Source organism: Pyxicephalus adspersus, chromosome 9 (genome assembly GCF_032062135.1).
Source record: "Pyxicephalus adspersus chromosome 9, UCB_Pads_2.0, whole genome shotgun sequence".
NCBI lineage: Eukaryota > Metazoa > Chordata > Amphibia > Anura > Pyxicephalidae > Pyxicephalus > Pyxicephalus adspersus.
Window position 1 is genome coordinate 23,689,661 of NC_092866.1, and position 16,272 is coordinate 23,705,932.

General features: G+C 39.9%; 1 protein-coding gene across 2 annotated transcripts in view; it reads left to right on the forward strand.

Annotated features, from left to right (window-relative positions):
* The first annotated feature begins 786 nt into the window (after nt 1–786).
* The window catches only part of ZNF423 (zinc finger protein 423), a 170,592-nt gene continuing 155,106 nt past the window's right edge, over nt 787–16,272 (forward strand). For both annotated transcript variants that reach the window (XM_072422942.1, XM_072422943.1), the window contains exon 1: nt 787–1,721. In XM_072422942.1, the coding sequence (XP_072279043.1) occupies nt 1,682–1,721 (40 nt within the window). In that variant the 5' untranslated portion in view covers nt 787–1,681. The remainder of the gene's footprint in view (nt 1,722–16,272) is intronic.

Genomic DNA, 16,272 nt, shown 5'->3' on the forward strand with positions numbered 1-16,272 from the left:
ATGGCCTAGGCCTATTGGAAATGAATAGGAGCGCAAGGCCTCCCGGGATGCGTGACGTGGGCTCTTGGGTGCTCCTTCTGCGTACCCCCCAGCATCTCGGCATGTGCAGAAGGAGCCTTTTGGTGCGCATGGACAGTGAGATCGGCAAGAATTCTTTCCATCCTACGTCACGGGATCTGGGGCCTGTGTCATAGGATGAAGAACCAGGAAGATGGCGGCTCCGGGACAATGCGGGACCCGATGTAAGACCCCCGGGTAGATCGGACTGTCCTGCAGGATTGAAGGTTTTTTAGGCACTTTTTAGTTTAGTTCCTCTTTAAGAACATGTACTGCTATGTAACCTGGGACATCCTGTATACATGACATGTTTGGTATGTGCGCTTTGTTCTGGTTGCCCCACAGACACCATACTCCATTATAGTGAATGTACCTGAGGCCAGTTCCTGTCAGGGGGCCCAGCCTGTCATCTACACACATGACATGTACAGCAATAAATGTATAGAATATGTCAGCACCGAGCTCCTCATTCCTGTCAGGCTCCTCTCATTATGTCACTTATCCCCTCACATGTCTCTATTATTGTGAGGAGAACTTGTCTGCCATTGTACAATTCATTCGCTGCCTTATTAACCCTCCGCTCCCGCGCACACCGGCTTCGTTGCCCGGTAACCCCGTGCATTCCCCCCGTGTTTGCCCTCTCTCCTCCCCGCTCTATCCCCGCCCCCTCGCCTGTATTTCCAGCGCTGTCCAGGGCTCGGTGCTGTTGTCTCTCAGTGTCTGATTGAGCCCAGGCTGTGCGGGGGCTCCCTGCGGGATCAGAGCGCTCCCCCGCCGGGACTCCACTCCTCACATCCCCCTGCTGGGACTCCGCTCCATCCCCAGCCCAGCCTGGCTTTATTATGTGTGTCTGCAGTGCAGCCCCAGCAGCAGCAGCAGCGAGAGCAGGAGGGGAGAGAGCCGGGACAAAGAGCAGCCAGCCGGACGTGCGGCATGAGATAGGGAACCGGGGCGGCTGCGGAGGAATTACTGCGGCGCATGGGGGCAGCTAGCGGCGCCGGGGAACGGGACATACAGCGAACCGGGCACCGACCGGAGGGTCACTGAACAACTCCACGGGCTGCCATAGGGAACGATCAGAGCAGATTAGAAGGGGGGATCGGTGAACATTGTCACCCGGAGTGCAGATCTGTAGAAGGAAGGCACACTATATTAGCCATTCTGCTGATGGAGGGGATCACCCCCTTTACACACTATTACCCCCACTCCTAGATCGCAGGGTCACCTGAAGCTGGCACCATCCTTTGTGCCATAGAAGTCGCAGGACAAGCTGGTAGTGCCCACCGATCACCGGCCAGCAGCTAATCAATAGACTAATTTAATTAGCACCCCTCCCCCAGGCTACAGCATTTATCCTAATTTTTTCCTGCAGCGCTTGTGTGGCTACCCCTAGGGCTTGGGCTGGGGGGGCAATCGGTGCTCCTCCCTCCAATTCCAACCCCCCTCTGCACCCAAGGGAGTCACAATCCCACACAATAGGAACTTTAACACAATAAGTCAAAGGGAGGGGGAAGAGTTTTGTAAGAGGGATCCGGCCGCAGGTATCAGCCGGGGGAGATCCCGGGCTAGGAACCGATCTAAGACTTTTATTAGAAGTGGGCTAGACTTTGCAGGAGTCGTGGACATGTCCAGGAGGAAACAGGCCAAGCCACGTTCGGTGAAAGGTAAGGACTTGCTATGATTGCCCCAGATCTGACTGATGATGGCATGCACAGCAATGTGTCACTAACCTGCATGCGATCTCTAGCTATCGATCACATTTGTGAGATTGGATTTAGAAGAGGCCGGGGCTCTGATTTCCTTTGCTGTGCTACGATCGATGGGCTACCTGCTGTGCTCACTACAAATAGAAGTAGCCAGGCTGGTTTGTAGGGAAGAGACCGGTGCCGGGGATCGAACCTGCAGACCGGTGCGTGGGATCGAACCCGCGGACCGGTCTGTAGCCTTCCACTGAGGCGCATTGAGTCCGGTGCTGCGGCTCCAATCAGACACGTGGGTTGGAGACAGTCTGCATCCCATTCACTGCACAATAAACAGTTCCTCCCTTCATTCTATGGTACATCCCCATTAGAGTTCAGTAGTAACAAATGCGCTGCAAAGTTTGCCTATCTTGTGTTTATACAACACCAGCACTGATTGTTGGTAAACACACACACACACACACACCATTCACTAAGATAACACACCAGGATCAAGAGTTTCCTAAGAAAGTGACAGTTATTTTCAGCATTGTCCAATGAGATTTGAAAATGACAGTCACATGGTTGGAAATAAAGCTGCTTATTCTGGCTTTATGAATTGAGCCTATTACATAAACTGACAATCCAGACACCCAGTGCCATAGAAATGTTGCATGGAATAAGTTTACTCTGCATCCATCACATATACATACTGATCATTAAAACATATTTCCTTTGATTTATTATCCTTAAATTTAAAAATTGATTGAAGCCAAGCTCCTGCTGTGCAGAATGATAGATCCCCATGATGTGTCCTATCTGTATGAATAAAAGAATTACAAATATGTGCAATAAAAATAGATTGGCTGGTAAGTTTGTACAAATCCTGTTCAATATTATCTGATCAAGCCATATACCATAGTGTGATGAATAAAATTCTACGTCTGTAAATGTCATTCATATATTCTACACACGATTTAAATGCCGGGTGGTGGGGATGAAATATTGTGCTCACATCTATTCTGCTATCGGAGAGCTCTTTGGGTCACTTTCCCTTTATTCATAAACGCCTTGTTCTTCAATCTGTAAGGTTTCCATTTTTGTATTGTTTAGCACCAGACGTGCGGAATGGCTATAAAATATTAGGATGTTCTGTGTAGTGAATTATTGGATGTGAATGTCATTGGAGTTTGAATGATTTGCATGGTTCATCCCACTTTCCTTAAATGAATACTAAACCTTTTATTTAGGTTGTGATTGAAGTGATGAACATTTGTCTTAATCTTTGATTTGTGTGTTCCAGTGGTGTATGAAAGAATGCAACCTTAGTTGCCCTTTAGGTATTTAGATTTAGGATAAGGGAATAAAAATAAATGACTCAAATTTTTGCTATAGCTTTAGTTACATTATACACAGAATTCCCAATGTGGGGCAATTTAAGAATGAAAATTGTGACAACATTTTTCACAGCATTTTATACCGTAGATAGATTGTTCAAGCCCGACCCTGCTCTATAGGGGCTGCCAATGGAACCCAACAGCAGTGAAGCATAGATTTGTTGTCAGACTGTATTTGTGTGAAGCCAGATTATTCCATTCCATACAGCTATACTCATGCCATGCTCTGTTATTTTGGAGTATTTTCATGGAAGTCTTCAGTATGTGATTTCTGAGCAGTATTTACACTTGAATTCTTGTTTGTTATGTGACATAACCTTTGGGTACAAACTAAAGCTAGGTACACACTTCCAATAATTATAGTTAGAAAATGAACGATTACGACTGATCAACGATTATGCATGATTATATCTGAACGATCGTATTGTGCACAATTCTGTACATGCTGAAACGATACGATCGTTCAAATATAATCCACCAATAATGTCCACACGCTAGATACAAATGTTTGAACGATGCAGGGAGTGACGTGTACCGTATGTATTGCAGAAACATGCACGGTCACTGAACGACCGTACACACGATAGATAGCGAATGATCATCGGCCAATCAGATCCGCCATGACGGTCGTCATTTCCAACGACAATCCTCGTTGGTTACCCTTTTTGTGAATCGGCCAATCGGTCGTTCGTTTCCAACTTTAATTATTGGAAGTGTGTAGGCAGCTTAAGTTATATGTGGAATATAACCGAATGTTTTCAAAAAGTAACCATGTGTAGCGTAATCTAACATTTGGTAGTAAAACTAAACCCCATTAGTAAGTAACTCAAATACACCTAATCCAAGCCTAAAAACAACTTAAAACCCGATACTTTGCAACAGATTATTTCCCGAGCAGGGGACATCTAGCATCATCAAGCCCATCTATTCCTAAGCCTTAGGCCCATTTCAAATGTGTATTAATATGCATCGGTTTATTTCACAATCACAGTGCCCCAACTGCTCGCATTTTACCGAATTTGAGTGGTCCGGAGCCATTATGTGCAGATTTGCAGACCCATTGTGGTTTTTGGAAATGACACATGTGAACCTATTAACCTCTGGTTTGCAGCTACTTGGGACATTGCAGTAGTTAGAATTTCATTTGTTTAATTATAGATGCTCAGCATCATTTGAGGATGGTAACATGGGTGTCTGCATGTAAATACAGCCTGCCTGGGTAACGTTCACTCCCCAAGACTCAAACCGTCCATGAAGGCATTCTCATTTTTGGATAGCTTACTGAGAATTTGTCTTCTATCAGGGCTCTTGAGAGGAGTGCTGAGGCATGATTCTGTGATGTTTTCAGGAATCTATGTATAGGCTTTAGCTTTAAATGGTAAGCTAATCCATTTGTAGAATATGGGGAGAGTGTTGGCCTTTGGTAGGCATGAATAAGGCTATGTAAACACGTGCCTTTGGAAACAAACGATTAACGACCGATCGTGCGATAACCGTTAACAAAAAAAGGGCATAACAACTGACCAATGAAGCCGATGAAAGTCGCTGAAAATGGACGACTGTCCTGGCCGATCTGTTTGAGCGACAATCGTGATCGTGGATTGTTCTGCAGTACACTTTCTCGGGTACACGTCACTTCCTGCATCGTTCAAACGATCGTATCTAGTGTGTGTACATTATTGGTGGAATATATTAGAAAGATAATATTGTTACGGCATGTACAGAATCATACACTATACGTTCAAAATAATCGTGATTAATTGTTGATCTTTTGTTAGTCGTTTGTTTTCTACTAACAATTATTGCACGTGTGTACCTAGCCTTACTGTAACAATGGACCACAGACCATTTCCTTCATATTACTGATATGAGAAATGATATACAAAGATACCGGCTGCAAGAGAAGAAAGTTATGGAAAAATGCTATTTTACAGCAACCAGAGAGATGCTATTTTAAAATCTTAAGATTTTATTCTAAGATGTTATTCTAAATTAGTGTAATTTGACCAGTGATACGGTGCAGTTGGTGATGGCATGTTACCCAGATAATTTTGGTTAAGTTACCAGTGTTGATCTCTACTACACTAAAAGGACAGAGCTACTTTTTTTAGTGTCAAAATACATTTTGAGAGACACTTTGAAGTTATAGTGAAATATTTATGTTAAGCTTACAGAACTCAATTGTCACCCCATGCCACCTAGGCACAATATATATATATATATATATATATATATATATATATATATATATTCTGTGATGAAATAAGTGGGTGCTGCAGGATGCATGAGAAGAATGTAATGCCAACTGGGGGCACAGTATAGTAAAGTGGCACCATTACGGTTCTGTACCAGCTCATTACATGACCTATAAAGTTTTTGATCCCAGGTCTGAAAGGGACCTATCTTAAGGTTTTCTTTCCTTTCTTTATGTGTTGAAAGAATAAATCTCCACACCGGTGAAGCCCACCCAGGTATTTTCACCCCTCTTAACAGCTTAGCAGACAGCAGAGGTTGATTCAAACTTTTAGCAATTTTCTATATAAAGCAGAAATTTCAATTCGTGCTTCAGCTAAACTGAAAAAGTATTTTTTTGACTTTTGCAGGAACAGTTTATTGAAATAATGTGTTTTTATATACTTGCCTGGATTTCTTTAAATTTGGGACATTTAAATCAGTTGAAGATGAAAGTGTTGTCGCGGTAGTCTTTAGTAAAGAGCAGTTCATGCATAGATGATGGTAAGTGACATAGTCATTTCAGATAGACGTCAATGTTCCTAATTGTTGTGTTCAATTTCAGGTTGGTTTCCTGCTATAAAGTAGAAGCAGGCAATATAGTTGTTTGACAGTTGTTTTCATTTTCTGTTTTATTTTTGATTCTAGAATCTGCAATTAAGTATAATATTTTGTCATGCTGATGTGGTCTCTAGTTTCCTTGGAGACAGTTAAGATTTTGGGCCTGAAGCCTGTACTGGAGATTCCAACTACAAATTAGTATACATAATAATACAGAGCTTCTGTGAGACATTACCAATCTTTACAGACATCATTATTTTATATTGCTCTAAAATTCACAGTTTTCATATGAATACAATGGTATATGTATGCATTATATATACTGTATATAATTACATATGGCCTAGTATTATTACCCTGTTTTTTATATATTTGGTTGCATAGGAAAATTCTATTTTGCTCGTAGTGGACAAATCAACAGGTTTACCTGGCAGTGCCAGCGTAACACTTGTTGCTGTGACAACAACATGGCAATGTTCAGGTCTCATGAATGGCCACTCGAATACTGACCACTGCATTGTAAAATGTTCTGTAGTACCCAGAAGTACTGCTTACAGTTATCCATCAATTGGGGCTGATTTAATTCTTGCTGTCTGGTTATCACCCCCTTCATGATGTCACGGTGCTGAAAGACCCCTGCAAGAACCCATGATGGATGGCACCAATAGGTAGTGCCCATGTCACCAGGAAGAGTTATGGACACTGTTGGAGGGAGAAGAATAAATAATTGGACCAAGATTGTTCTATAACTGCAATTCATTATTTGTCAAGTTTTTGTCCTTTTTTCTTTTTAATAAAAATGTGTACATAACTAGGAAAGCGTATAATGGAAGGGGCTTATGTACTTGCTTGGAAAGGCCAGATGAGCTTTAAGCAACATTACGGGTCCTGTTAGTATATAACCCATGAATATTGTTTTCTATGTTATTGTGTGTTTCTCAGGAACCCCAAGCTTGATCTATCAGCAAGAAAACTGATCATTCTCTTTATAATCATTTTCCTAAAAATACTGAGAGATGGATACTAATGTAACATGTTAAATCTTTGATGTTAGGAGCTAGACCATAAACATATGGTAACATAAAGAAATGCAACAAAAAAATAACACTGCTAGCTGATATTCCCTAAATATATTTTTAGGCCACCGTGAGCTGATTACATTTCTTACTAAAATTATATTTGTTTTATTTAATGATGATCAGTTTTTACAGGGCAAAATGCCCAAACTTGGATGTGAAGGTATCCAACACATGCATGGCTAATGACGCCTGGTGTTAAAACCGGTCTTTTCTAAATGACAGATGCTGTATGTAGAAGAGATGAAGATTACAGACATAGCACTTAAGCCATTGGAAGATGAAAGAGGAATAATTTTACTCCAGAAAGGCACATTACTTGTAAAGTGCTGGGGAAGGCAGCGTGAGCTAATTGGAGTGTTTGTTTTCATCTCTGAATGTGTGTGTGTTTTTAAAGTCTTTATTGCCTGAAGTTAATTGATGGAATTTCTTCTTTTAAAGATGCAGCCATGCTCAGCAGCTATGGGGGAGGAAATTTACCAACAGAACTTGCTTTTATAATCTGTCATGTAAATGTGTTTTTGCACCCTTGGCAGACTGGTTATTTGTTACTATTCAAACTGTACATTATCCTGAGAAAAAACATAATTTCGTCTAGTTTTGATTTCTTTTTAAATAACATAAAAAGATAATTTTTACATAGAACTAGCATGATTTACTAAAATGCCTTGACATAGCCCCCTGTAACTCTACTACAATGCATAGTGCTTTTTATTTAACACTAGGTGCAGTAGGCTCAGAGATGGGCAGGAAGGGGGCCCATGGAGCACTGGACTTGGCCATTCTGTTTGGCAGCAGTGTCCAGATTACATGGTCGGCTGGACTGAATGACCATGAAAAGCAATCCCTGTGTATGTCTTGTGACAGTAATGCTTTAAGTGGATGAAGAAAGTAAGAGAGTTTTAGTATTTCCATAATATGATACTGCAGGTCTTAGATCTTCCGACCCATACTACATGGTAACACATACTACATTCAGCTACCATTGCCTTTTGGTTTACTTGTAGTTGACAAACTTTGAATTGATGATAAGTTTACTTTAAAGAGGAACTATACTCAAAAATCCCCAAAAAACAAAAAAAAAAAAACACACCTTCTATCCCACAGGGCAATCTGATCGCTCCGAGGGTGTCCGGCATCGAGTCCCGCATCGTCTTGCCATCTGTCCCAGAGCCGGCCCTCCGGGCGCCACTGTCTTCATCTTATCTTCTGGGTTCTTCATCCTAAATCATCCCACCCAGGCAAAAGATCAGGTGACTTAGGATAAAAAAAAAATTTGCAGATCTCACTGTGCAATAATGAGATCGGCAAATTTTTCTCTTTGAGCAAAAAGTGTCCTTCTGTGCATGCGTCAGATGCTTGGGCATGGGCAGAAGGAGCGCCCAAGAGCCTCCCGGGATGCCTGACGTAGGTATCCCAGGAGGCTTTGCGCTCCCATTCATTCTCAACCGCCTAGGTATCTGAGAATTTTTTTTTTTAAAGGGCGCACCTAAAGACCAGAATTTTTACTTTACATAAAAGGGTTCTCCGAGTTTAGGTACTCTTTAAAAGCCATGTTACAAGAGTGGACAGCAAACCATTCTATACGGGGGATAAAGGGAACCTCTTGCAAAGAAAATCATGTTTTCTACATAAAATTAAGTTGCTAATTTTTTTAGCAATATGTATCCCGGTTGTCCTTTGCGGAAATTTAGCAGGATTTCCCGGAGGCTTCAGCCTCCACCAACGCCGGCCCCCCTTATCTCCCTAGATTTATCGACAAATGTCAGATGAAGAGATAAGTGATTAGCTACAAATCACTGTTTTAGTAATTATTATACCGGTAGGTTGTATATCCTGTCAGTTTTTATTTTATTTGCTATTTATTTTACTTTTCTTCTTGCCCTATATACACAACAGAAAGTAGGAAGAAATCTTTCCGAAGTTGGAAAATCTCACTTGTTGTGAAAACTCAACATTTTAGATTTTTATTCTTGGCAAGAGTGTTAACTAGGGCATAAAGAGGGGTTGCATCTGCCTAATAGCTGTGGAGACAGCAGTAGAAATCTTAACAGAGTTTTAACTTCTCACCACATTAACGTTAAACACATTTTGAGGCTTTGTCTCCATGACACACCACTGCATTACTTTTAATGGAAGGCTTTGGCAATGCATTCAAACCACTTGCGTTTTGAATCTGCACCAAAATCATAGAGACTAGCCCTTAGGATGTAAAAAACATTGAGGGGGTAGTATTGGTAAGTTGAACTAAAGACATGGGGGCATTATCCCAGATTAGCCAAAAGAATAGGGTTAGTAATGTATTATTTTACTAAAGCATGATAGATGCAGAGAACAGACTTAAAGTGAAGATAGCTTAGGCAGCTGTCCCTTAATGTATATATCTACTTTAGTAACTGGATGAAGGAAGAAGGTTAAACGGGAATGACCTAAAAAGTCATCTGCTTCTCATTTATTGGTTAGCCAACAGGCTTAGGATGTTGTTGATCAGTGTTGTAGCCCAATCTGTGCTGGTGCAGTTGAGAATTTGGCAGTACTGCCTAGCCCCTGGTAGATCTGATAATTTAAAGGGTGTAATGAATTAGTGAAAAGAATGAATAATTTAGGTTCAAATGGTTTTGTTGACCCTAAATGTCTGATTGGTGAGCTGTTTCGATATAAGTAACATTAATGCTGTTTTTTAATTTCAGTTTACTTTGTGACTCAGTTCTCTTATCATTGCATAGACTTAGCACTAGATGGCTTGCATGGCCCCTGGTGGGTAATTAACTAGCTCTTATATTTAGCTAGCCAAAATGGATTCTAATTAGATTTTTTTTAACCCATGTAAATGTCTTTAGACTTTTATGTATTCTTGCCTATATCTGCGTGAAATCACTTAACTAGACTGTAAAAAGAGATATTACAATGAAAACATAAATTAATTTTACTTATGTAAAAAGTATAATACTTGTATTTGTTATCCTGCTCCAGCCCAGATGCATTGTTCAGTGTCTTCAGTTTTCAGAATGTGAAGTACTAGGAAAGTCCTCAAACACTGACCGTTCTTGCTAGTTCAAGACTGATATGCTTGTCAAATTTCTAGTGAATTGGTAGCATCAAGTTCTACCTGTGAGGTGCAAGTCTTCAGGAGCTACCTAGTCAAATAATTATGTGCTGTGGAAAACCTTGCAGAGAGTAATTGTGGGAGATGACAAAATTTGTTGGAAGAAAAATGTTAAAGTGGTGTAAAGGTGGGGTAAAGCTTCGATCATGCAAACATACGATTATGACCATCCATAGAAAGGTGACAACATCTTTTCACATCTGGTGCTTCAGGGTATAGAGAAACATGTTACCTCCTCCACTGTGACTGCTGTCCATTGCCTCTAGCATCCAAAACCTCAGCTATTGGGAATTTTAGTGCCACCTGCAATGAAGAAAGTAGCAGCAGGTAGCACTGGCAAGGTAAGATTTGCACAGCTAAGTGGACAACGCCATTTATGGTTAGGAAATGCAGTGTAACCTTCTTTTTCACCCCAACCTGTTGACTAGGTAATAAAAATACAAATCATCATTCTGTTCTATTCTTATCCACATGTTCATGCCGCACACCTGATTGGCCCGCTGTCTTACCTCACCCTCTCTTCAGTGATGCTGTATAGTGGACGGCAAGCAGCTATCTAGTCAAACTAATATATATACTAGTTTAAAAAGTAAAATTGATAATAAATGTCTCCATTCATTTGCGTTCTTCATATCTGCCTGCAGTTCAGCCTTAGGCACGATTTGCAGGATAGGAGAATAGTAGATCGGACAAGAAATGTTTATTAATTACGGTAAGATTTTGTCTCAAACCCATGGTTGTGTATACTGGACAGGAACACTAATATTATATATTTTAACAGGAACATGACATTAGTTTATCTCATAGTTCATAGCTTCAAACTAAGTTCTTGTCTCTCTTTGGAGCTCCATAAGCTTGAAAACCACCACCTCTACTAAGCTGCAATTTCTTAGAGAATGTTTAGTCTTCACTTCTACATTCCACCCAGACACTGTGGAAGATCTTCAACGTTGGCCAACATTCAGACAAACGCAAGAATCCTTCAGACGAACTTCTGGAAACATTCCAACCACTTATCTTTTCATCTTCTGTTAACATCTGATAATTTTTTCAGAAAGAACCCTTGCCTGACAGTTGAACAAATGTGATGAAAATGTTTTGGCAGGCTTTTCTGTGATTACCAGTATTTTCCTTATCGCTCAATGCAAATCTGTTTGTTTCAGCATTTCTTTAATGGGGATGCTGACAACACTCCCAGATATATATAGCTAATACAGGGAAAATCTGTAACTCTCTGTGAACTTCAATAACAAAAATATATTTAAAATGACATGCAAGTAAAATACGAAGGTTGTGTCAAGTGTTTTTAAATTAGAGTATTGAAAATGTAAACTCTATTGTGGCTTGGTAGAAAATATGTAGGGTTTTATTTTTATATATTGGTATTTTGGTAAATTCCTGAATGTAATAAAGATACTTTTTTATTTTGTTTCTGTTTATTCAGATAGGTTATAAAGTAAATTTAAATATATTGCATCCCGCAAGTCATGAGTAAGGGTGAAGGCTCCAGGTACTTCAGCAGGAGGGGTGTATGTAAAAAAGCATAACCTGCAACATATTCTGCTAAATTAGTTTCCAGTTTATGGGGGTAAGAGGTATACTTTAATATTTTTTAGACATGGAACCTTACCTGCATTGTGTCCAGCACAGCAATGGACCTAAATAACAGTTCCTAGAATGAGAGGTACTTCTCTCTCTCTCTCTCTCCTAGCAGAGTACTTCTATAAATTTAATGGGGAAGGGGGCTCTATACTATAATACAGATGAGTCAGTGCCAGTGATGGCACTGGATCTAAAGAGTTTTAGATCAGAGGTCCCCAACCCCCAGTCCGCAACCGTCGGACAGATGGGCCGTGAGAGCACGGAGACTAGGAGTGCTCTGTGGCTCTGGCCGGTGCAGCCCCAGCGGAGTCAGGAGAGGGACCCTGCTTTGGGGTCGCATCGGCCAGAACCGCGGACCAAGTCCCCCATACGGATCACAGGCTCAGGGCGATGGGTGAATTGTGTCCCTGGATTTAGGGGGGGGGGGGGGAATTCCCTTCCTCAGTGGTCCGCGACCTCTAAAACGTTGGGGACCACTGTTTTAGATGATCAGTCTTGTATCAGGTGGAAGGTCAGTTTGTATAAAGTGAAAGTAGTTTGCCGGATTACTACGTGAAAGTAGTCATTAGGCTAATCCCAAATTACAGGTATTCACCAGCCGCTTGGGTGTTCTCGGTAAAAATTTGAAATGCAAGTGAAAAGGAACATTCAAACAATAGATCTATTGTATGAACAAGTATTGTTGAATGTCTGTTATTTGAAGTCAACTTGCAGTGTGTTTTCGGGTTTGCACAAACCTTTCACCTTCAGGCTTCTTATGAAATTGACATATAACAGCAACCAGATATCTTTTCTGCTCCATAACAGTGTAGAAGTCACCTTTTCACTAGTCAGTTCACAGGTACTGGTTCAAAAAGATGCAGGCAGAACTGGGTTTTCCGCTTTAGAAACTGGTTGTAATGCAAGTGCCCAGTAATTCCTATTAATAAAGATTGTACTTGTAATATGTTTTGGAAAAAAACATTACAAATTTAAACATGATATAAAATAAAAAGGGAAAACCATAGTAGTTTCTCTGTAATATCCTAATGATAAACAAAACCGATAAGAAATAAATTACTTCACCCCAGTGCACACAAGACAAATGGAGTTAGTAAATATGACAGGTTGTAGAAATTGCTGTCATGTTGTTCATTTGAACTGTGAGCATTCAGCATGGACACTTGTCATAAAGAACTGAGAAAATAACGAAATTCTTGATAAGGCAGATGATTTTTATTCAGCTTTAAAATTCCCCTGCCTCTTGTCCTTAGTATTTGAAGAGTATCTAAAGAATTATATTTTGCATTGTAGAAGCCTTAATGTTGACTGAGTTTCCCTTTTGATAGAACGTTCATTGATGGTATTATCTGATTTTAAGAAAGGAATAAGATAGGGAAATGTGTGATTAATTTCCTGATTGGCTGGCCGATCATTCTCCCTTTCTTTCTTAATCATGTTTTAAAATGTGATTAAAAAAAAAAACTGGGGTGCTGGCTTGGCATCAATCAATCCACATGTTACATGGGTCTTGGGAAGGCATTTATGGCCATATATTCTGCTCTTTTAAACATTAAGATCTAGATTTATGGTAAAGGGGGATCTTGACTAAAAATATTAAGAGTGGTAGATTGTCTACCAGCATCATCCCTTAGGGCTTATTCATATGAACCACCAAGCCCACTCCTGAACAAAACTGTCTGAAGAAGCTTTTTAAATTTGGCATTTTAAATTTGCCCTGTGGTGGAATGACAATTTTGAGAAGCCTTATGTAGCATTCTATGGTAGATTCTTCTGGTAACCATAGTCTGGAATATTTTTGTGTTTGAAAGGCATTTTGGAAGGGATTTTGAGGAAGCAACATATGATGTGTTTCTGCTCCCTTTACACTACATTTGCTTTAAAAGAAAACTGCAATATTCTGATACATATCTAGACGTTGCTTTAAATGCTTTGGAACAACACTTGTATACAGAATCTTGAAAAAATGTTTATTTTACTGTTTTTTGAACCAGAACCTAAGGGGAATTTTTTTTAATTCATTCCTTATGTGTTATTTAAGTTTTCTCCCCTTCTTTTTAGTGTTTTTTGTTACTGTTATGTACTATTTCTTGACATTTTTTAAATAAAAATTTACATTAAAAAAAAATCTTTGGAACAATCACCTGCTACTGCCATCAAAGGCTAAACTTTTGTATTTGGTTCCCTGGTTAAACAGTAATTTGTCACCAATGCTACTGTCCACATGAATTTTGGAAGGATTAACTGCTTTGAACCAATTGTATAAAGAATATTTAATGCTATAAATTATTGGGTATTTGGTTGAAGTCAAATGATCTTGAATCAGTTTAAATGTCTTGAGCAAGTAAAAAATAAATTATTAGTTGTCTTTTTGGCAACTCCATGAACACAAATTTTTACTAAACTCGATGACCTTGACACCAAATATGCAGATTTTAAAGTGCTTGTAATGTTCATGCATGGCCACATTTGGGACAGCCGGTTGCTTGTGGTTAGCATGCTGATTCTACAATATAGGAGCCCAAATTAGATCTATGTATATAGCAAAACTTTCAGTTTTCCTAGGCACCCCTTTCTGGTAGCACCTATTGTGGTTAGAAGGGTTTCAGGTAAAACCTTATCACTTGGTGAACATGCCTGCGGCAGCATGGTGACTCGGGATAGCACACCGGCCTTTGCAGCGCTAGGTCCCAGGTTCGATTCCCGGCCTGGACATTATCTCCATGGAGTTTGCAGGTCCTCCCCGTGTCTGCGTGGGTTTCCTCCGGGTACTCTGATTTACTCCCACATCCCAAAAACATGCAGTGAGGTTAAACACCCTAAAAAAATCACAGACTACAATAATGACATGTTACTATAGTAGGGACATTAGATTGTGAGCTCATTTGAGGGACAGTTAGTGACATGACTATGGTCTTTGCACAGCGCTGCATAATATGATGGCGCTATATAAATACTGTGTATTAATAATGCCTGCTAATACTTGTAGTATTTGTTGTGGTTAATACCTTATTGAGTCACTACAAAAGCTGACTCTTGTAAACCTCCCAACTGGGGTTGCAAGATTTTCCTAAATTATTTGGAAATTGTTTTGAGAGCTAATTTAAAAGGGCACTGCTTTTAGAAATTTTGTTTTTGTATATCTGACATTTAAAGCAAATCAAAAACTCTCCTGTTGTTTAATACAGTGGCTTTTTGTTTGAAGCCTTTACTATTACTAATATTAAAACCATTACATGTTCTGGCTAGATTGATTGATTATATCTTCGAGTTCTAGTTCATTCCACCTAAAACTAATACTAATTGAACAGGGTCAGTTATGTGTAGGTATCTGTAGGCTAAATCACCCACTGACTTTTGTATATCACTTGGATTTCAGCAGTGCATCTAGCCTGAATCCCTGTGAGAAATAAAAAGAAATAACAAGCCAGTAGGTGTTTTAGCCTAGTAGCATGTTCATAAAATTGAAATATCAACTCTACGTGGACCAACCCTTTAAAATAAAGCAACTGCCTTTATTTATAATGCTCTATTTGAACACTGACATTTGTTCTCATACAACTGCATCGGAATTGAGAGCTACAGCGATGTAATCTATCGGTTAGTAAAACCACCTTTTTCTCTTTTGTTATTTCTATACACTCTCTGGCATGCGTCGGGTCACTTAATCTGCATGAAACTCTGATGGAATTGCTTCATAATTTTAGATCATCTTGGTAATGGTGCTGGAGCCAGCATGCAAACAGCTTGTGAGGCCTTTACTCTAGGTTATTAGCACAACTGTTCAGAGCTGAACTAGAATAAAGCTTTTTACTTGCCATAAAAAGGACTGTTGCAGGTGAAATGGTACTCTCAGATGGTCTTTATGAGGGACAACAGGACTCAAGTGCTAGTGCTAAACCACCTGTCTTTATTGCCAGGATGAACATTAAAGGGCTGCTTTCTTGTTTGTGCAATGTCCGAAAAATATTCTTCTTGCAAAGGTATAACTCTTGTGAATGGTCTGTAAGGTGGATATTTTATTCAAACGATTCATGATCGAAAGCGAGAAGAACAGTTTGTCTTACTTGTAGTCAACAATCAGCTTCTCCTTTTTTGTTTTTTAATGCATTTATTGAGATGATATTCCAGCCAAAGCTTGTTTAGGAGATACTGTTGGCTGACATTCATTTTAGGAAACTACCAATCAAACAGGTTTGATATTCTGATCTTCTGGAACCTTGGTTGTTTGCACACACCTTCCCTGCTTCTCTCTAAAGGTTAACTGTGAATGCTAGCTCTAATGTTCACATGTATTCAGTAGGCTGGCCCAACATCTAAAAATGGATGGATTTTGTCTTCCACCATACCACCATCAAAAGACTAAGGACACTTTACGGCAAACATAGGTTCGCTTTATTAAATTACTTATATATAGCAAGGAAGCAGAAAGGCTACCGAGTGCTCATCTAGTTGTAAATCAGATCAGGTCCTATGGTGTCCTGGTTTCAAGTTTTTCTGTCCTGGAGCTGATTCAGCCACTACAACACAAGAATCTTCTCAGAGTTAAGGCTTAGGTGACG